The sequence below is a fragment of the Odontomachus brunneus genome, unplaced genomic scaffold (assembly GCF_010583005.1).
Source record: "Odontomachus brunneus isolate Ranch 3 - 2012 unplaced genomic scaffold, Obru_v1 Obru_scaffold_073, whole genome shotgun sequence".
NCBI lineage: Eukaryota > Metazoa > Arthropoda > Insecta > Hymenoptera > Formicidae > Odontomachus > Odontomachus brunneus.
The window spans coordinates 892,625-915,152 of NW_022639523.1; the positions used below are offsets into that span (position 1 = coordinate 892,625).

Genomic DNA, 22,528 nt, shown 5'->3' on the forward strand with positions numbered 1-22,528 from the left:
AAAATTATCTTCGTAAAATGTAGCATTTTTTAATTTTGCGAAATATGAACCCTCTCTTCGCTTAAAGTTTTCGACTTAAAAACTCGAAAGTACGGGGAATGAAACATTTTAATGCGCGGTTTATGCCGGCTTCTCGTTAATATCGCCGGTATTGCGCCGCGCAATACGGCATCCGATGAGACGGTAATCGAACGTCGCGTCGCGGATACGAATCGCGGAGGAAACGTTATTCTCTCAGCTTCGCAAGACGATTCTATTGATATTTTTTTCGACGTGTCTCCCTCCCCTATGCGTAGTGCAGGCCGCATTAGCGACCTGTGTGAGAATTGCAAACCGGTCCGGTAATCGCGTAACGCTACGTTAAAATGTCCATTCCAATCCGGCCTGCGTCTGACAGGCATTCCGCACGCTATTTCCACAGCTTGTGCCGTGCGCGCGTCGCCCCGTCCGGGGATAATAGATATTTTTCGATATCCATCGTGCTCTCGCGCGTACCGCGAAGCCTCGTCGGAGAACGACATTACGACGCTGCGATGCGACGCCGCGCTTTTAACGCTCGTTGAATCGCAAATAGCCAGCCTGAATCGACGGGCCGATGGAAGGCTATATACTTCGTCCCTTTTGCTCGCCGGGCTATCACGCGAAATCGCCGATTGAGCTCGCTGCACGTGATCCGCGGCCGAGCGGCGCGATGGGGTGGCTTTCCGATCGGCTGAGTCTCGCGATAATCCAACGTGGGTGACAGGCGTGTGTGACGTAAACGAATGTTGCCGAGTGAGAAACGCGCGACAGATAGCCGCGCGTGTTCATTCACAGAACGAAATTATATCGGCCACGTAAATTCGGGACGAACGCGCACGCGGGCGTGCGAAAACGTGATATTTGCGCGCGCGAATCGAGGACGGCGTTCCGACCGGCCGAGCAGCGGCTCTCCGCGTAACACTCTCGGCAAAACGAGGAATGATTTTCTACGAGGAGCCCGCGAGGAGAGCGAGTCGTCTCGCATTGAATCTCGCAATCGGCCGGATTAATCGAATTTGTGGTTGTGAAATTGAAATCTCTCGTTGCCGGCATTGTTGCTCTCGCTCGCTCCCCTTCATTTCTTTCACGATTCTGCGTGGTGCACTTCGATTGTCACGGACGTATTTGTCGTGCTCAAAGCTTGTGTCCTCGTGGCGAAGTGGCGAAGGCGGTGGTAGTCGCGCATGGCATAAAATAGTAAAAGTCAGACGGTCTCGCGATGTATAGAAACGGCGGGAAAAGCGGCTTTCGCTGTCGCGATCTATTGACGCCTTTTTCACTTCGGCGAACAAAGTGTTAAATCGCGAACGGAATCCCTGTTGGCGATGCGTTTTAAAAGTGCAGTTGCGCGACGGCCGCTCCTCGAGTGAGTGAGTTTCTCGCGTTACACAAAGGGCATCCCCTCCGTAGCCTCGCGCTTGATTCGGTTCAGGGTGGAGACTGAGGAAAAAAAAGCCAGTGGAAGAAAACGCAGCAAGTATTCCGCGTACGCGCACATATGTGTACGTCGCATATGTGTGTCTCGCACGATGCGCAACAAGACGGCAAGTGTGTATCGTCGATAACGAGCCGCGCGCTCTATTATTTCTCGATCCGTGAGTTTAGATTAAGCTGTCACGTTTATCCGTCATATTACTTTATCTCCAGCCCGTCCACGACCGCTAAAACACAGCGACCCGGCAGAATTTCGCTCGAGTCTATTTCATCGCGAATATCCTCGGTATTCGGCGTCCGCCGCCCGAGACTGAACTATCCCGAGAATTCAGCCGTCGTGGAGCCGCTCGTCTCGTGGATCTCGTTTCATGTACTGTACGACCCGGTCTTTTAAAATACGAGGGCAGACGTGGGGGGGAAGAGTCGAGAGAATTCACGAGGCAAAACAGCACGGACGTCGTCTCGCCCGACGTGCTGTGCGATTTTACGTTTATCATTTACGTTTCTCTCCAGTAAACAGTGTTAAATCGCGGATAAAAACGGTAGCGTCGCAAAAATATGAGACGGCGACGCGCCACTCCCGGGCGATAAAAACGTGCGCTTCCTCGTGCGATTAAGCGTTCCCGCCCTCGGAACGACAGTGATCTCACGGATACACAAAATGCAAGACTTATTCGCCGGTAATTAGCGTGGAAACAATAAAAAAAAATAATAAATCGACCGGTAAATAATATACGACATAACCTGAATAATAAAATCGCAATTTGTGATTCAGCTGCCCCGCGGCGACTTCCAGTACGCGCCAGTTGCCCTTTAAACAGTATAAAATCGTGCACAACGATATTGTATCCGTAAGGGCATGCCATATCTGAAGACTTTATCGACAAATGCGTATCGCTCAATGTGTAACGAAAACGATACAAAAATATCAAAATGGACATCTCGAGCTGTCCATTAGCGCGAATATTTGCGCTTTTCGGAGAACAATACTGTATCTTCAAAACTAACTTTAGAAATTTCATTGCAATCTTCATGTACGGTTTAACACGCTTTGAGACGTTTTGAGGCAGAATCTGTTATTTAATATCGCGCGACACGCGCGTAATGACGCGAGATTATTCGTCGTATTAATGCAAAATGGTATGTGTACGTAACACAGCAAATTTTACAACAAAAGTAAACACGGGAGATATCCCGCGGGAAGCCCCGGTAAATACCGGGGAGGTTTCGCAAAGACCTTTTTCATCCGTCCTAAGCTCAAAAGTCGTCCTCCCCCGAACTCGGCGAACGCCGACGGGAGAAGGAACCTTCTCTCGGGTACGTAGCTGGATCATATTTTTTCGTTCCTCCTTTTATCCTCTTTTCTTCGTACACGGCGAATTATCGGGGAGCAGCGTTCGATTAACGATCATTACCGCCGTGCCGGAAGTCCCGGGTGAAATGGGAACGTGACGAAGTGAGCACGATAATTAAAGGTAAAGAGGCGCGTCCCGGCGCTTCGCGCATTAATGAGGCACCGGTTACGACGGTACTGATTACTAAAGCGTAATATCGTTTTACGGCGCTCGCCGGAAGCGAGCCGCACGGAGTGCGCTCGTACTCACCGTCTCGCCCGCTTCTGATTGGGTCCCGTGAGATTCAGGCCGCAGCTGTTACATTTTAGGCACTCCTCGTGGTAGTGGTTGTTGTCGTACAACGGCGAGGGTTCTGGAAACAATAAGTATAGAGATACACGGCGGCGCAAGCACAGGTGTGAGGAGTTGATGAGATCTGTGGTGTGCGAAGGGACCGATCGCGCAGATCGTCGTGCCACACGCGCGGCATACACTCGCAGAACAGAGTATATCGAAGTGAGAAAAAGAGATTCGTCGTTTTAGCGAAATCGAGTCGCTTCATCGATTCCAATTAGCAGACTGTGTTAAAACAGATAAAAGCTGCAGGTAGACTCGCGTCGCAAAATGTGCCTCTGATAAAAATACTTACATTCCCACACGAGTCGCGCGAGTAGCAAAGGTGTCGAACTTTTCCCCGCAAATCCTTTGTTTCGGACTATGAATAGGAAGATAAATCTATTTGTTTTTTCCCAACAGACTTTATCCCGCGTTTATTCATCCTTTATTCTGATACAAATGCTCTCCCCACACGTTACGCAACACATCACGTGTATCTTCTTCATCATCGCTATTAGAACCTATAGTGTCCGGGAAGACTTGGAAACGATCGGAAATAGCTTTTTGGCTCAGCTATTCCGCAAGTTCTTTTTGGGTTTGCGTTGTGTATTGATATAATAATGCCTACAAGTCGTTCAATTCAAATAGTTCGTTCAAAACGCGAATGGTCTTTCGGATACAAATTTTCGTCGCGAAATTTTTTATACCAATTTTTACACATTGCGTGATTCATGCAGCATTATCATCACATACAGTGATACATACAGCATATATTTTTGACGGTTATTGCATTCTGAAGATGAAATGCTAGATGAATAGAATATGTTCTTTGATTATAACTATTATAATATCGACTTTTGAGATTACGCAGCTTGACTCGCCATACCGTGGCGTTTTGCAATCATTAATGTCAGCACTTCAAAAGGGCGAGAAATATTTCGATTTGATGCAAAACTTAAAGCCAAGGACCTTCTACTACTACTAATAACCACCCTTCCGCGAGGTCGTGTCGAGCCGCCAGGGTGTGGTCGCCGCTCTCGTGAGACACCACACCACACCAACGCACCAGAGGCCGTAAAAAATTCCAGCGCGTGCCGGGCATGGAATTTTGATGTCGAGAGGGAAACGGACGTCGCGATGCCGCGCGCCGTGACGGTTTTGTTAGAAAGCCGGACGAGGTGTTCGTGACCGATGCGATATGTAGGCGGTAATTGCACGCATGCACGCACGCACGCACGCACGTACGCTGGATCCGCCAACGCAGGCTTTTTACAGGGTATCTCGTAACGCTGGAATCGGAGCGGGTTCTAAGACAGAAATAAGTAGTGTCTCCGGTTCCTAAACATCGAGGCGAGACGACGCGAAGTTGAGATTGCATTATAGTAAAGAATATAAAAAAAACATGATAGAGCAAAGGAATTCAGAGATACGATAATACGTTGCAAATTTTTATTTCCCCTTTATCGCCGTATTATTCCTCATTTTCTTTAATAGAAGGTACTTGTGTCAAAAAGTGTTAAGGGAAGCGACGTAACTGATAGAATAATTAATTTGGTTGTATCAGTGATCGATCGAATATATTTCTGTATGTAAAATTATCGTAATATCTCGAATATTAATCAATCGATCAAAGTCAAGTGAGAAATCGATTCGAGTAATCGAATATGGTTGTAGCAGGGATCGAAACGATCGGCATTGCTCGACGGAAGGAGTCTACAAGTCATTTGTCATCGCGTTTACGTCTGTGTAACGTTTTTAATCACTTCACGAATTTAATTATTTGAAAGCCACCATAGCAAAATCGCGAAACATCCAGTAAACGGCGACACCCTTTCGATGCTATCCGCGCATGAAGCATAGCTGTGCCGAGTGAGATCTCGTTCAACTTGTTGTTGAACTAGGTTGTTAGAAAGTTATATGTATATACTGTGATTATATTATGACGTTTTAATAACAGCGACGTAAATCTCGAATAGAAATTACGAACCCACTTCGCGAAATAGTAATTCAAATGCGACAAGTAAAAATCGCAACGCGGTTTTCCTGCAACGCGCAAGACGCTCGCTTAGACGAAAAACGCTAAAGTCGGATTTGATGTGATTTTAATTGGGACAATGTTTTGCGATCGGAAATGCAGTAATAACGGCGCATGCAACGTTTCGTCAATATTACGGAGAATAAAACATTCGTTTATATCCATCCGAATCCTACGTTATTATTTCATATCTAAATATAATATTACAATGAAAATGCCATTTTAATTTTAGTTTTCGAGAATGCGTTTTAACCGGACGCATGGCTGCCTCGCAACTCGCTTGAATACGTTTATTTCTATCGCATTGATTGTTTTTTTAATTTATAAAGGGAGCGCGGAATTAATTCCGTGCACACACACACACACACACACACACACATAAACACACACACAAAGACCGAGTGTCTTCGACGATACGTTTAACGTATTGACTGCCGCGTTTCATTAATTTACACATCAAGCGTGACTGATTGCGTCTAACAAATTGACCAATGGCAAGTCGGTAAGATCAGCGATACAACAAATACACGTGTCAAAAAACCTTGCCTATTCCCTATATATATAGGGTGGGTGGCCCACGTAAAGTGTTACAAGCTAATAACTCTAAACATATTTGTCCTATTAAAAAGTTGTTCATGAAAAGAAATGTTATGACAAAGTTTACTTGTTTTTTCCTGTAGAATCCAAATATATAACATTGTATAGGGGGTTCCATTTAAAACTTTGAAGTTATCGGACGGAAGTGGATTTTTGTTTACGTAGTTAGAAAGGCCCCTCGAATATATGAAACTTTCTCATGAACAACTTTTTGATAGGACAAATATGTTTAGAGTTATTAGCTTGTAACACTTTACGTGGGCCACCCTGTATATTCCCTATATATATCCTAATCGAGAGTTACTCAAAATTTTCGACCTAACACACTTCGTTTCTAGTCTAGATAGTCGTGACTATTGATTATTTGAAGAATATTGCAGTATTTACTTTTGAACTGTTTCAGGAACTATAAGATAGCGAGCATAGTGCTTTTATCATTATCCATGTTTTATGATTATGTTACCACTAATAATATCGCGATCATGCGTAATACGTAAACGGATAACCGCAATTATAAACACAAACAAAACATCAAGCTGTCCAAGTGGCACAGCTGCTTGACAGTTTTGCAATTTCTTCGAATGAGCAACAGTTACGACCTTTAACTAGAATCTTATCTAGAAATTTATTTAGAAACGAATGATTAAGTCGAAAATTTTTAGTAACTCTTGATTAAGAATATGGCTAGGCATATAATCCTGTGTATCGTAACTTTGATTACTCAAACTTCAGTCAAGCTTCCAATCCATGAGAATTGGCAGTCCGCGTGTTGGTAACTGTCAGCAGACTCGACTTTGTCACTTTGAGCGCGCCACGATTCAAGCGAATCGCGACGAACGCATTATTAATATTTATGTACTGTCAGCCGTATCGAGAAAAGTTTAGGGGAACGCCGATGACTGAAATATAAAGTAGCTACGTCGTGATAATCTCGTTACAAGTTTCCGCGAGCCGTAATATATTTCGTGCGAAATATCCAGATGACGAGCGAAATTATTCGCGGCGCGACCGTCGCATGTGATACAACGTAAGATTACGCAGGACGGTATATTATCCCCCCGACCAGACGTATTATTCTTTCTAAGACACCCACGATTTTCGCGTCCCGTCGATATACACTTACGGCTTCAACCTCTCGACGCGTCTCGGGAATTAAAACGTGACTCATGTTCCTCACTCGTGTAATTTCCTTCTTCTCGCAAATCTCACGACGCTAATTTGCCCAAAGCTTTTCGCTTACTCTGTGTTTACTAGCTAACGCGCGCGAACTCGCCGCGTTAAAGTTAGTTGGACTAACTTTTATTTTTAATGAGTCTAAAGCTCATAGCTTCATATTTACACAGTAAATGCATTGGAGTGTACAATTAATTATTATATACATTCTAAATATAATTATTACGTTATATTGATTTTGGACGCTTGAAACTTACCGAAGAGTGGCTTATGCTCGTTTGTGATTTTTAGCTTAGGTAAACATTATCTTCCGCATTCTGAAGCGATGAATCGTTCGAGCAAACATTCGCGGAATAAAATCATGTAACTTTATAACTTGCGTTATAACTTGAAACGACGAGAGATAAAATCGTGAGGGACCGCGAGCGACACCATGGAAAACGTCGATTAAAACCGTGCAACGTGCAGCGGTTGCACGTGGCGATATATTTCTCAATGTTCCCGTCACAGCGGCGGCGGCAACGGTGGCGACGGTGGCGGCGGCGGTATGTACACATCTCTTTAGGTTTCGCTTTTTATCCTGAACCGCGCGACGCGATGCAAATCTCGCCTAAAATATGCAAGAGTTAAATCAAATTTTAATGAGCGCAATTCGCGCACCACCGAGATAAAACGTGTATTCGCGGTATGCGGCCCGATCCTGAGCAAAGATTCGGAAAGTAGGAAACAACGAGGAGAGTACCACACGCGCCGCGATGGCCTCTTTAAACATCCCCTCGCCCCTACGGCGCACACATTACACTCAAGATAACCGCGTTCTTATTTATACAGCCATTTTTTCCTCCGCAAAACAGCGTATCAGAAAATGTCAAGTAACGTGGAATGCGCAATCAACATGCTGCGAAGAAAGAGGTTGCGATACTTCGGCCCCGACCACCATCCTGGTCGCAATATCGACCAAGTGTATACCGGAAAGTTGGAAAGCGGTGAATAAAGTAACGGTAATACGATTGAAGGGAGGAGTCAAACTTGCCCCGTAGTTTCTATCGCGTCGAAAGTATTTGAAAATATTACTTGAGTTGCGTGTTTGTTGTTCCAGACAGGTTACAGTAACCTGAAGGAAGGTAATAGCGTGCACGCACGAACGCGGTGATATTGACGCAGCCTTTATCAGTACTTTAACCTCGTTTGATCCCGTGGCTCTTTTTATTCATGAGAAAACACGAGTGACGCCTTTGCCTTCGTGCGAGAATAAAAATATGAAAAATATGAAAAAACACACCCCTCGAGGAGAGGGAGGGGGAACGAAATAATAACTTGCTTTAATTTATATTGCGTCATCGGCTTAAATACCATAGTCATCGGGTCTCGCGAAATACATGAGCGATAACGGCTCCATTAGAATAGTAAGAGAAAGAGCATAGGAAAAATTCAAGAGAAAGGAAGCTTCACCGCATTTTCCGTACAATATTTATTGTGTTTACGAGTGAACATTCAGCGGTCTCTCGCCTTAGTTTCTTTTATGACGAACTTTTGTCGCGGCAATCTCCCGCGTTATCTTACGACCTAGCGGGAGTACGCTGAACGTTTGGGATTGCATCTCCCTCGCCACTCCTAATTAATTAATTCCTCGCTGTCTACCCGTCCCGTTACTCCCGTTTCCGCCGACGAATGCAATCTCGCGCGTACGACGCCTTTCGCGCAGCATAACCACCACAAATGAAATCTTCGAACGTTCCCCGAAAAGGGGGGAAGGGCAGAGAGCGAGCGAGCGAGCGAGCGTGTAATATCGCGTACGCAACGCAGCATTCCCTTCCTATCCCGCGATAGCTCACTTTTATCGGCGTTTTAACCCTCTCATCTGCGCCACGTGTGCTCAGACAAAGTGGTTTATCCGCCACTGGTTTACAACGTCTGTGCTCGGATTCGGTCATAGTTAATAAAAAAAAAAAAAACTCACAGAGAGAGAGAGAGAGAGAGAGAAAGAGAGAGAAAGAGAGAGCGTTCGGCGCATCTCCGGCACGGCACAAAAGCCGGATTTGACGCGTGAACTCCGAGAGCGAGTTTCGTCGCCTCAGTTGAAGCGACTCGCTTAATTCGCATGTAAAGCGCAATTACACGCACGTGCCGAGTGCGTAATGCAATTGCGTCTGCTTGCTCCATATATGATGCCTTCAGGCAGCGATGTTCGTTACGAAAACCGGAAAGGATCTTGGAGCGCTCTCTCTCTCCCTCCCTCTTTCTCTCAGCATCTCGTAATATTAATTTTATTATCCGATATTGAGTTAAAACGTGGGAAAAACTTGAGCGACGCGATGGTGTGTGCGGAATTGGAGGTAGAATTAATTATTTCGGGCAATTGTGCCATTTTCTCTACGGTATTGTGCACTTGTTCAGCATACATAATAATAGCATCCAGACAATTAATGGGAGAGAGCGAGAGAAGAAGAGAGCTACATCGCGGTTAACACACTTTAACCTTTCCTAGCCCATCGAATTTAACTGAAATCATATACACACACACACACATATTATATATATATATATATATATATATATATATATATATATATATATATATATGTAGAATGTATCAGGTTTCAATTGTTTCATCTTTTATTTGCGGATTCTGTGACCGGCCCGGAGTCGATCTTGCTCCTCGACAAGAAATGCCGAGGCATCGACATTTCGCTTGTGTCACAAGCGACTGATATTTAGAGGAAGTATATGAAACCCGATACACACTGCATATATTATATTTTAAGAAAAATCTCATTGAAGTACTTTTAACCCATACACTCATGTAAACTATTAACTATCAACATGCGCCTTCCTTCATGCAACGCGCGACTGTTGATGAAAATATTTTCGGATTATCGTTACGACAGAGAGAATGTATAGAGAGCATACATAATAAATATCATAATTGGATTCTCTCTGCCGCATATGCACATATACGCACACGCGCATGCATATACGCACACGTACATGGCCGATGAGGAATGATATTAATTTCACAACGGCACAGAGCGCTAACTCCTACAAACAACATAAACCAAATTTCCCAATTAAGTGCCAACTGTTTGGTGATGCTAGGGCGCGTGATATCGACATCGGATCATTTATAGACTTTCCCAATATGTGGGACCGTGCCGATCACGTACGTGGCGCGCATTAAGCAAGACGCGAACGAAATTTATACGGCGAACTCTTGATGCCTATCCCGGATGAATCACCTGTAAGTGGGCAGGAGCGGAGAGAACTTATTACTCCAAGTTTTCAGTCATCCGCGTTGAAGAGCGAAGGAATTCACGGCTCTACCGAAATCGGGAGTTCGCTTTATTCGGGCAAGTGATTGTGGTGTGATCAGGGCGTTTTACAATTAGGTCATACAACGTGTTCCAGAAGGTCCCCGAGCTTATTCGTTTAAAGACAGACGCTTCGCCTAATTCGAGGTCGATCTTTTCGCGGGTGAAATATCGAGGAATCGATAGTTTCGGAGTTACGAGCTCGAACGAGAAGGATTAGGGCTTTCGGTGGATCAAGCTTCTCGATAGTTCACTTCCGATTCATTCACTTTGGACGATTTACCCGGGACGATCGCCAAGAGTGCAAACCGCGTAAATTCGGCCTTAGCAATGAACGCGGTCTTGTCGTCGGGAATTGATGACCGCGGAGCACGGCCTCGGCCGGTCGCTCAGCAGAATTTATCGAAACCAATGAAATTCCCGGATTCCCTCGGGGATACCAGCCGCGGTCGCTGGCGGTCGCCGCAGATGGAAATAATAATTACATCCCGCGCAATTATTGCGCCCGGAATTCTTACGTGACTCGTGTCGAGAATTGACTCACCAATTGAGTGCATTTTTTATCAAATTACTTTGCTAATCTTCGTCCACTCACACGAGCGCGAAGTGTATACCTCGCACCCGGTGCCGGAATTGATTTAACGCCGTTATCGTTTTCTCTCAATAACACATTGTTCGCAATTCACATTTCAATCGGTTCTTTTTACTTCCTCGATTGAATATACTTACTTCTTGAAAAGTGTTTTATAACGTTACTTACTTCTTGAAGCAACGATTATTAATATAGGTCTCGTCTGACGTAAGATCGGAATTCACTTGGAATTTGGAGTTAGATTCGAGTTTCTCAACTGAATCACATGATATACGTGACATTTATGGCCCGTATCAGTAGTCATTACTTGAAACTTGTCCCATATGAGATACTCAAATATTAATTTAGAGATAAATTTGAGTTTTTACTCGCATTACACACAATATATACGATATCAGATTTCTAATATCGATTCAACTCTCTGAAAGATTTACATCTAACTCTAAATTCAAATCTGTCTATCTCACCTGAGGCAGGTTTCAAGGAACTGTTAATAGTCCGTCCCCAAGTCCGTAGTTGTGATCCTACTGAAACATTCGGATCTAACTCTAAAGTCCATATGAATAGTCATTACTTGAAACTCGTCTCAAGTGAAATACTCAAATTTTAATTTACAATTAAATGAGAGATTTTCTATTGAATTGCATATAAAGATAAATATCACGTTTATCGTAATTCAACTTGGAAGAACTTGGATCTGACTCTGAATAAAAATCTGAGTATCTCACCCGAAATAAGTTTCAAGTAACAACTATTAATACAAGCCTAAATTCGAGTACGAGACAAGTTTAAACTAATTTTACTCGAGACAAGTTTTAAGTAATTAATTAATATAGACCCTGAAAAGTCTTCACTAATTCCCGTTCGCCTCATTACATTCTTATGACGTGAAATTCTCGTGTATCACTTTTGCACAAGTCGAATTTTTCATCCAAGTACACAGAGGGAGATATATTCGCGTTCGGGTGAAATCACGGAGGAAGAACACGGCGTGTGTATGGCGTGCCTTAATCACGATGTACGAGCGCGCAGCGCCGGCCGATTATTTGCACCCACGTGCCAATCGGAGTCGCCCTTTAATCCGCGAGCATGCCGCGCCCTTCGCGTCAATACGAATAAACGAATAATCGATTTACGATTGGTGTGAGCAGGCGGATTAGAGCCAAATGAATCCGATACTTGATAAACGCACGTGCGGCTAGTGAGCAACGCTCGAGGATTGATCGACGCGCGATTGATGCTGGCTGAGATTTACGACGGTATCCGACATGCCGAGAGTATCTTCCCGATGGATCGCGGACTCATCTCGCTATACGCCCGTCTCTATAACCCGATCCAAACCACTCGAGGATGCATCCGGTGCGCTACGATAATTGTGCGGCGGACGCTAACGCGAAATTACCGTCCATTAGTTAGTGAATTATTTCGCGTGGTGCGCCAAGTACTAGAAAATTACCCGGCTATAACGTGCAAGAACGAGTGCGAGAGACGCGATATAATGTAAATGATTAACGGGTATATATAAAACGCGTTCCGAGCTCGCTGCTGCAACTTCTGTTAATGTTTTAAGGTCGGCACGGACGAAATAGCAGAGAACGCGATTCCCTCCGTGTACGCGTTGCAACCAAACTTATGACACACGTCCTTGGGGTGAGGAATAGCCGCTGTAAATGTCGCTTCTTCGCGACAAGATTATAAAGACATGATTGCTCCCTGTATCGATAACGACGGCGATACGAGCGAGGTCGCTTCTCCTCCCTTCCTCTCCCCTTCTTCTCCTTGTCTAACCTCTTATCGATACATCGCGCGTCGAAACAAATTGATTACCCTCATTGTTAAGGCGCTCGCCGAGGCCGGAGGTATCCTTCGCGACTGGGGAATGGCGAAGGACGAATTACGTGCAGGATTCAGCTGGGACACAATAAGACCGTGAGTTTTTCACGAGCATTTCGCGTGCCGCGACCGATTAATATTCTGTCGATTAAAGGCCCATTAGGAGCGAGCGATGAGTAACGCGATCAGGATCCTTCGATTGAATTTCCATTCGAGACGCATGATAATTCCTCCTCCTCGTGCCGTTGCCTCGTATGTCCGTCTTCGGCCTCGCGCGACTACGACCCATTGTGTTCCATCTCACGTTTGCAAGCGGCCGAAAGGGACGAAGTGACCCGGCAAAAACGACTTTTTTGTTTATTTAGCCACGTGGCGAACGGCAGAGTAGCTTTTAATGCTCACTCCGAGAGCTCGTCTCTCTTTGGAAAACGAGAATAAGAAAAAGAAACATAACAGCCACAGCGTCCTGATGATGCAAACATGATGTGGAGGGAGGAGGGAAAGCGCGCAAATGAATTCAAGGAGGGAACTCGTGAGAAGATTCGCCGGAAGCAGTGATATCGAGCTGAATAAGTCATCCGGTAATCGTCAGGTATCAGGGATATGATGAAGAAATTGAGGGAACCGACTTTACGGTGAAATTACTGAAATATCTTCATAGCCGTAACTATACTCGAATTTGAAATTGAACGCAATGGAATACAGAGACGAATGTTCGGGAATTAATCCTCAACCGTTTCGTTTAAAGTCGAATGACCCAACCGCTATAGTTATCGTCCCACTTTACGTTTCACCGTTCTAGCTCCATGCTCCATGTTGCTCGACAAAAAAACTAATTGCGAGACCTGCGCGAGATATTTGTTGACCTTATGTAACCCATTTTAAAAAAGTATCGCGTTCGGACAGATATCGCGACAGGTTGGATCCCACCCATTGAAAGTTAACATTCGAGGCATCCGTTTTACGGCGAAAAAGCTTGAAATGGGCGAACGAAGAGAAGGAGGAGGAGGAGGAGTAGAGGAAGAAGGATATGCGGAAGAGATATTCGACGTAAGGAGTCGGGCATCCTTTACCTTGTTACTGCCGGAGCTTGGGACGTGAAAACACACGAGGACAATTTCGAAATGGACACAGTCGCGAGGCCGAGAACGAGCAGGCCGATCCGGAAAATTACATCCGCCGGCGGCACACGAATTACGGACAATTTGTTCGTAGCACCAGCTCCTGCGAACGCGCGTCTCCACTAAATTACGCGAGCCCAGTTTCGAAGATAGGGGAAACATAATTAAGGCAGCGTCGCGCGCGAAATGAAAAACAACCGTAAAGACGGTGGCCGGCCGAGGCGAAGAGCTTGGTTCTTCGCGAAAGAACACAACAAAGAATGCAATAAGCCGCGGATCGATTAATGGCGCGAGGTACGCCTAATAAGTCCCGATTAACGTTTTAATTACGAAAAATTGGGAACAGACGGAAGGTTGCGAAGGTGTATCGCTGAAAATAATTATCTTGTCGCGTTAGTGGATTACCGCACAATTAATGAACGGGGCGACGTGACCTGCAAATCGTATATATGGTGTGTAAAACGTTACACATTTTTCTTCTGTACAATCTCAAGATACTCGGACCTGTGTTTTTTCTTCTTATAAAAGATTGTTTCGTTCAGAGCATCGAACGTAGCGCAAGACAAGGACGGGGAACCCCCAACTCACTCATTAATGTGTAATACGAACTAATATGTACACAGCCGTCCTGTTATATTCGGCTGCACGTTCAATAATTGTCTCTAATTAAATCGTCATTGACGGACACAGTTTGATCGGTTAATTTAAAAGCATTTGTGAACATACGCCGACATGCATACTTAGCATTACTTGTACCCGGGAAAAGAGTCGTAGCCCGACAAAATACGGACCGATATAGTTACGCGCTCATCATTAATTACACGTTCAATAACACACACAAACGAAATTATTACTGATGGGTGTGATCTAATTGTTTGTTCTAAAAGTACCTTCGAGCGTGATAAATCAGTTAATTGCACAACGACACACGTATGAATATTAGTCAATATGTGTGTGTGTGTGTGTGTGTGTGTGAGAGAATGCTCTGCACGTTGGATTCCCTTCACGAGCGAATTCTCCGCCGAATTGTCCAGCCTCGGTAATCTCATTCGAAAGTAGACGACTGGGTTGCACGAATTTTTTTCCCTCTATTATTAATTACGCTCGGCACTTTGCCAAACTCACTCACTCACTCACACACACACACACTCACTCTCTCTCTCTCTCTCTCTCTCTCTCTCTCTCTCTCTCTCTCTCTGTCTTTCTCTCACATACATACACACACAAAACGTGTGCGCGCGCACGGGTAAGACGAAAGTTGTTGGTATTTCGAATCTCTAATGCATGCCAAGGGAATGTAAGAAACGCTACGACTACTTCCGTCCGTCGTCGAGTTATCCCCGAGTTTCTCGATCATCCCTTCATAGAGCACAAGACGAGCAAGTTCGCAAAAATGATTCGCCCGCGTCGTCCCGACCTCGCAATGAGGTTACGAAGCTGCGCGTTTGAGCGATTAATCGGCCGTAATTAATAATTAAAATAATGAATGTCCCGTGTCAGTGTACGGAGGTACGGAGTGAGAACCGTCCGCGACTCAATTAGCGAATGAAACTCGTTCGGTTTACGGGACTTCGAACGGATCAACATTTTAATCTCGGCGCGAGATTAAAAGCAGGATGAAAGCGCGCGCGCAGCGGAACGTTAACGGGCGCGACGCTAAAAGGATTATTTTTTATAATTGATCACGGACATATGCAATTTCAATGGCGCGAATTAAACACGACCCCCTTGCCTTTCTCTTCCTCCTTCTCTCTTTTCCACCCCACGATAAAAACGCTCTAACGAAGAACGTTTCTCTGCTCAGACTGATCATGGTCCGTCGTAAAAGTTCGCAATGAAAATATTTATCGCCCTTCTGCTTCTCTCCTTCCCACCACCGCCCACGATATCGTTAAGAGACACAATTATCTTATTTTGCATCTTAACTTATCGAGCACGGCCGTAAGCTCGGCGAAATTATCGTTCCGATTTTAAACGCGACTCGTAAACCTTCCGACGATACTCATCCACGAAAGGACGAGAGAGAGAGAGAGAGAGAGAGAGAGAGAGAGAGAGAGAGAGAGGAGGGGAGGGGAAGAACGTTAAATAAATATATAAAATGTAATTGACATGTATAAAAATGTATGTATATATGTATATGTTTGTAATTGATTACCTCGTAAGCGATAAAACGAAATAGAACGAGTTAAAGTTGAGTATCGTATCTAACGTAACTCGCAATTTTAATTATAGAATCGCTAAAATGGATACCACGGTGTAATGTGCATTAGCGTATTACGTCCCAAGTAAATTACGGTATACGTTTTACGGCCGCGCTTCGGTATACGTTTAATTCGCACGAAAAAGGGAAAGGAGAAGGAAGAGAGTACTTCACTTTGACATTTAAACGCGCGCGGGCCGTGAATATTCGTAATCTAAATCGACGACTAACCACGAATTAGCACGTACAATTCATATTGACTTATTAATCTCGAGCATTGTGAAACACGACACGTCGTGTTATAAATGACGATGTAACACGCGATAACCTTCTCTCTAATTCCTCATTAACACTTGGCACGATACGTAATGTCAGCTTAACGTTAGTTTATTGACTTCGAAGTAAAGCTAGAATAAATTAATGTTATCGACTGCATTGGACGAGCCGCGATATTATTGTAATGTATCGGAAAATTTCCAAAAATTTTGCAAACTTTCTTCGCTGGTTGTTTCATAAAGCTCCTTTGCTCACAAGCTTAAAATAATTAAACCTATACAGAAACTACACGTCGAAAACACCGTTTTGCTCGCGCAAGAGGCGAGCGCTCAAACGGAATTGAATTTTTAATTTCGGGATTAGTTATCTCGAATAATTTAACGTTGAATATCGAAAGACGAGTGAAAGAAGAGCGATGTTCAACGATAAAATCTTCTGTGAGTTAATAGTTAATGTAAATTTGTCGGAGCATTATATATCGTGTATGGATAGAGAGAGCGCGTTACACATCAATAATTACAACAACGATATAGTCGCTTTATAAAGCCAATATCCGCGTGGAAGTACTCTGCGGAATATGAAGTCGCATATGCGTGAATTATCAATAGAAAAAATGGACGTGCGTGTAATCTGACTAACTATTCGACGAAATACATCGGCATGACAGGAATTTGCTCGACGACGCGTCGTTGATCTATACGACGCACGCGAATTGCCGATAAAAGTTGCGAACGCGCGTACACGAGTCATAGGTGCTATCAATCACCCAATAAACACCTGAACGCGAAAAAGCCGCTTCGAGACGTTAATTTGCGGGGCATCGCTAAAGTTTTCGTTAAACAATCGCGGCTGGGCCGCGCGACAAGATAAGGATTTACGTTCCGAGACACGTCCCATATGATCGGGTCATACCTGTGGATCGTCACTTTCGCGAGAGTCTCCGGCATCGTGGCCGCGTCTACGGGGGAGCAGCAGAGTCCTCGATCGGCAGAACGAGTCCTCCTCGCCATCACTCGCGAACTTAGCATTTGCACAGGAAAATCACACAACCGGCACACCGATCTCGCGCGCGCGACTATCGAACGATCGACACAACGTGTCAAGGACGTCCGCCGTCTCGAAGGTCACGGGAGGACCTTTCAGGGCGCGTGACGAGGACGAGTTAGGTCCTGTTTCCCTGACGACGCGTGTCGCCGTTGACCGATTTCCGGATTCCTCGCTCGATATCGCGACGCGATATCCGCGAATGCGTCGATCACCGGCCACCGCCACAAGTGGTTGCGACCTGCCACCACGGACGTGACACCTGATCGTGCCTGGTGAGCGAGCTCGCAGGACGAGTTCGCAGGATGTACGCGATCGACCGTCCAAGGAGGACGCCAGCGCTCCGTTCACTCGGATATCTCCAGCTAGCCAGCGAACTTTGATATGTCGATCGGAAGAGAGTCCACGACCTGATCAGCGCGTTATAATCGCCCTAATGGCCAAACTCGACGATGTCATTCTTCCGTAAGAAGCACCGCACACCCTTCTAACGGCGTGGCACGCCACCGACCAGCTCGTTGCTCATTTGATCGCCCCAGGATCGATCCTTCGATGCAAGTAAACAGACCAGGCAACAGCGAGACGATTGAGAGGCCGAGCGCGAATTAGGATTTGCCGCGCGACTTCAATTAAAACACGTAGGATCAGGTGGACTGTTCGCTCGCGACAGGTCCTCGTCTCCTCTCAAAAGGATCGCACACTCGGTGGAAGTTCGATCGTCGATCCACAAGGACGACGAGATAAACACTGTTCTCCAGGCGCGACGATAGACTTTCCGATGTCCTCGCCTCGACGGGCAGCCCCGCGGGACGTGTCCTCGTGCGAGAGCTACCTTGACTTCCTGCGTCCCGACGATGAGGAGGACACCCCGCGCACGAAGCGGAGCCGCGACGAGTGTGTACACGCACGCTCGTCCTTAGGCGAGGAGTACCTCACAAGGGCTGATTTTCCAGCCTATCGACTGCCATGCACCCGGTGTCACTCCGTAGGAACTAAGCCGGCCACGACGACGCCTGCGTTCTCGGCCGTCGCGACGCCGTCCGTCCGCGACGCCCACGTTCGATCGCGCATGACGCGACCGTGAGGGCGCGAACTCGTCACAAAATTCGACGTGTCTCGACGCGAAAAACGTCGCGTTTTCAACGGAGAGTGTTCGATCGCAGGAGTGCTCGTCGCGCATATGACGCTCTTCGCTCGAGCTTCGTTAAAATTCTCATTTGCATTGTCGTCGACGTAATCTGGCGCGATGGATCGATGGGATCGCATCAAACTTCGTTGAATGCGACTTTAGTTTATCAAATGGCGCAAAATTCAATTCGTCAAACGTATCGCGCGAGGTTTGGACAAGACAAACGCGTAAGGGAACTTTCGAGTCAGCGATAAAGAGAATAAAACAATCAGCACTCAAGAATGATAAGACATAAAAAATATTTATGACGTTCTCTGACAGATAAAAATAGGAATGACGGACTGAGTTTTGTCATTGATATCATTTCCGTATGTTTTATTTAAAATATTAATCGACGAAAGGAAAAGATAGTCGTCGCAAAACTAGCTCTCTAACGCGACGTTGCCGAGTGCATTAAAAATTCACAAAGTTCCAAGCCGCTCGTATTTTACATGCATCGTCGTACGAAAGCGTCTTTACTGTCAGAAGCGAGATAAACGCAAATGAAGAGTTAATTGGCACATGCTGAAATACGTCTCGATGTCATGGCTTACGAAAATAATATATTCACGTCGTGTCTATGTGTGCGTGAATAATAACCGTCATCTGTCGACAAAATTGTATTTTCTTGCTAATCACTCACCAGTCTGGGTGCTGCTGTCGAAGAAGGTGCTAGATGTCTCGACTGTCATCGTCGCGAAAGTGCCGTCTGTGATCTGAGCCGAGCTGTCCCTTCGACCGCGGTATCTTTGAACCTAAATGACAAAAAGCACACGCAAAATTATTTAGATTTACACGAGCGACAAAATGATTATCGTCGTGATAGAAAAGATCCGCGTTTTAATGAAGTTCTTAAAAATTAATTACTGTATTCTTATCTCGTCGATAGAATGGACAGACTCGAAATTGTGATTATAAAATCAGAATAGTAGCGTAGATGACCAGATAAATTTCTTTCCTTTCTAATTTTATTCTTTCCAAAATTAATACCGATGTACTTGATCGTATTCAGCAATTAGACACGGCTACGACTTTGTTAATGGGAATCATCAAGACGCACCGTGTCGTCGCTCTGAGAACTCTGTCGTCGAAAATTGCGGCATCGTATCATCTCCTCGGTGGTGCTCTGCCGTCGAAATCCGCGCGCTATCAGAATCTCCTCGGTGGTGGATTGCCGTCGTATTATCGGCGCATGCTGAATGCCGCTCGGTGCACGGGCGCAAGGACTAGGATCCCTGGACGAACATGAGGAACTGTCCGGTGACCTGTAATGCGAAGTTCAAGGCTCGATCATCCAAATTTCAATTTGAAATTGTGCTGCTTTAACATCGGACGTTTAGGATCTTTTAAATCTTCGCGAACTTTTAATTTCTGCTTGAATTTCTGCGATGCTTTGTGAGATTAGTTTTTAAGCCGAAAACAATTGTGCAAAGTTAAGTCGATAACAACTTCTCAGTCGACAAAACGACAGCAAACGTAGCACAGTGTTTGCGTCATTCGTGTTGAAAAATCAATGGATTTATGTTGCAGGTACCTCGGTGGCCGACCAGCCATGGAGGTGGATTGCCTCCTCAGTCGAGCTTTCCGTTGTCTGATAGGGCTGATATCTCTCTTATCGACATTCCTGTCGGGGCTCAGATGGCTCTTTGAATCGCGCCGCCGTGGGTAGGAAGCGGAATCCGGACTCAAAGAATCCCTCCGTGCTTTCCGACCTTCGAGTATGTCAACAAAATTAATGAATCTCATCGTCTACGAAACGACTGCGATTTCTTTATATAAAGCCTCGAGTGTTTCGTCCATTGAAGTACTCGCAAGATTTTTCTTTAACGTCAGAAACTTTAACACGCTTTAACACTTTAAAAAACGGCAAGCTATTCTTCATTACGAAACTAATGGAGCTCTAATTTAAATGATGTGTTTTCTGTTAATATTTGGAGTAGATAATAATGAGAGATAAATACATATTGAACATATAGAACCGTGACTTGGGCAGGAATTCCAGTCTAATTTCATTTATCATGCACGAAACAAAGCCGTAACAACAGTCGATACTTACCCCCATCGTCTGGGTCGGGTAATAGAGTTGGCTGGCTACCACGACGTCCTGTGGGCGGCATCGATTCGTCTATCGCTGCCTGCTGGCGTGTCAGTCTTGACAGTTTATTCGGCGAGACTTCTTTACCCTTGTAGTAGCACTATTGAAGAAATCGATGACAGTTATGATATGCGCCACTCTCGAGAAAAGTTAAAAGATTCTAGAAATGTATGAAAGACGGACTCTATCTCGTCGAATTGTATGAAAGAGCTGAGTAGTGGTACGATTCTCATCGCACGAGTGCACGAACATGACGTGCTCTTTCTTACATCGAGCTCCTCAGTCGTCGTTCTCGTAGAATCGAGAAGAGTATATCTGCAGGTTTACCTGCGTAGTCGAATCCCTTCGGGTGGAAAGCAACGGATGCGTAGGTGTGTTATTGACGTTCGGAGAGCCGACCGGACTGGAACTGCCGGAAGTCGAGGTGCCGGGAAGCGGGAGGCTGCTTCCGACCGTCGGTGAGACCGCCGGTGGTGTTACCGAGGACATGACAATAGTCGGCGGGTTCACGGGTACGTCCAGAGTGGCACATTTGCCTTCGACCATGGTCTTCGTGTCCACAGACAAAGTCGAAAAACTGGACACCGCCACCGAGGTGCTTACCGTTACCGTCGACATTTTCGAATCGGTCGTCGTGGCGACGACAGGTGTCTTACTGTCGATCATCAAAGATGCCGACGTCGTCACTGTCGCCTTCGTGTTGGTCATGAGGAGGCCCGGTGATTGAGTCTTTGTCTCGATACTGCTCGACCTGTCCATGGAGTTCCTCTGAGCTTCCAGATGTTCCCTGCCAAAGTAATTTAATTAGGAAGACGAAAATTTTATTTTGCTAATATGAGAGATTTAAGAAAAATACCCTTTCCACCCTGAACAACGTATTATTTAATACTATGGAACATATCGACATGTATAATTTTATATATTGGTTGGAAAAATCTTAACATTTTTTTAATATTACCAGGTTTTAACTGTAACGTGAAGATACTAAATGTAATAAATCTTGTCAACTTTTTAAATAACAATCAATATCTCGTAAAGTAATATGTAATGCAGGACATATCGAGGTGAAGAAAAGAGATAACGTCAAGTGATGCATTCTCATTATCTATACTGACCTGACCGCATTACTAGCCGCACTGTCTGTACTTGAAGCGCTCGGCCTCTGATCGTTCCTGTAATATTTCGTTGGCGTCATACCACCTCCATCGACCGATTGTTGAGATTGCCTACGCCTGTGATGACGACAGTTATGTTTACGCTCGCTACTTGTAGACTGTGCAGTGATCATCGAATCTCTCCTGGACCTGAGGCTCTCGCCCGAACCACGACGAGAATTTCTCGATTCGCCCGAGCCTGTAATGACGTGCTAATTAGCATGACTACACTCATCTCATTCAACGAATAATAACTGAATATATTTCTTTTCGCAATTTACCACCTTTATTCGCATTGAATTTTGCTGTTGAGAATTATATATATTCTTGAACATTTATATGAGATCTATGGAAAAATTTATGATATTCTCTGACATTTTGAAGAATCGGAAAGAGAATCAAAGAGAACTAATCAGAACTCTCGCGCTGGTAAAAAAACAGAAACTGTCGAATGCCACTTGATCACCAGTGCGAGGTCTGGTTTTCTGTTTTCTGCTTTTTTGCCAATATATAAATTTTACTTAAGAATATAACTTTAGAATGCATAAAAATTTAAGGACAGCCATTTCAAAGATTATATATGAAGTTACGTGATACATCGTCCTCATTTCCGAGAGGACTCAGCCTTGCCTATTATTTTCTCGCTTTGTCTTGCTTTCGCTTGGCCACAAAGAGAGACGCTAAGCTGGCACGTAATCAGCAACGTCAGGTGCCGTTTCATCCGTTGCGGAAAGCTTACATTCCGCATGTAAAATATATTAGCTTCCCACCGACTTGCCCGCCGCAAATATCGCGACTCGCAAAACG

At 45.0% G+C, this 22,528-nt stretch overlaps 1 protein-coding gene across 6 annotated transcripts in view; it reads right to left on the minus strand.

The window, feature by feature from the left end:
• LOC116847107 overlaps positions 1-22,528 on the minus strand; it is a 144,116-nt gene that overhangs the window by 16,273 nt on the left and 105,315 nt on the right. For all 6 annotated transcript variants that reach the window (XM_032821749.1, XM_032821746.1, XM_032821745.1 and 3 more), the window contains 7 exons: positions 21,683-21,920; positions 20,895-21,354; positions 20,529-20,667; positions 20,007-20,184; positions 19,533-19,737; positions 19,116-19,227; positions 3,060-3,162 (listed from right to left, as the gene is read on the minus strand). In XM_032821749.1, the coding sequence (XP_032677640.1) occupies positions 3,060-3,162; positions 19,116-19,227; positions 19,533-19,737; positions 20,007-20,184; positions 20,529-20,667; positions 20,895-21,354; positions 21,683-21,920 (1,435 nt within the window). The remainder of the gene's footprint in view (positions 1-3,059; positions 3,163-19,115; positions 19,228-19,532; positions 19,738-20,006; positions 20,185-20,528; positions 20,668-20,894; positions 21,355-21,682; positions 21,921-22,528) is intronic.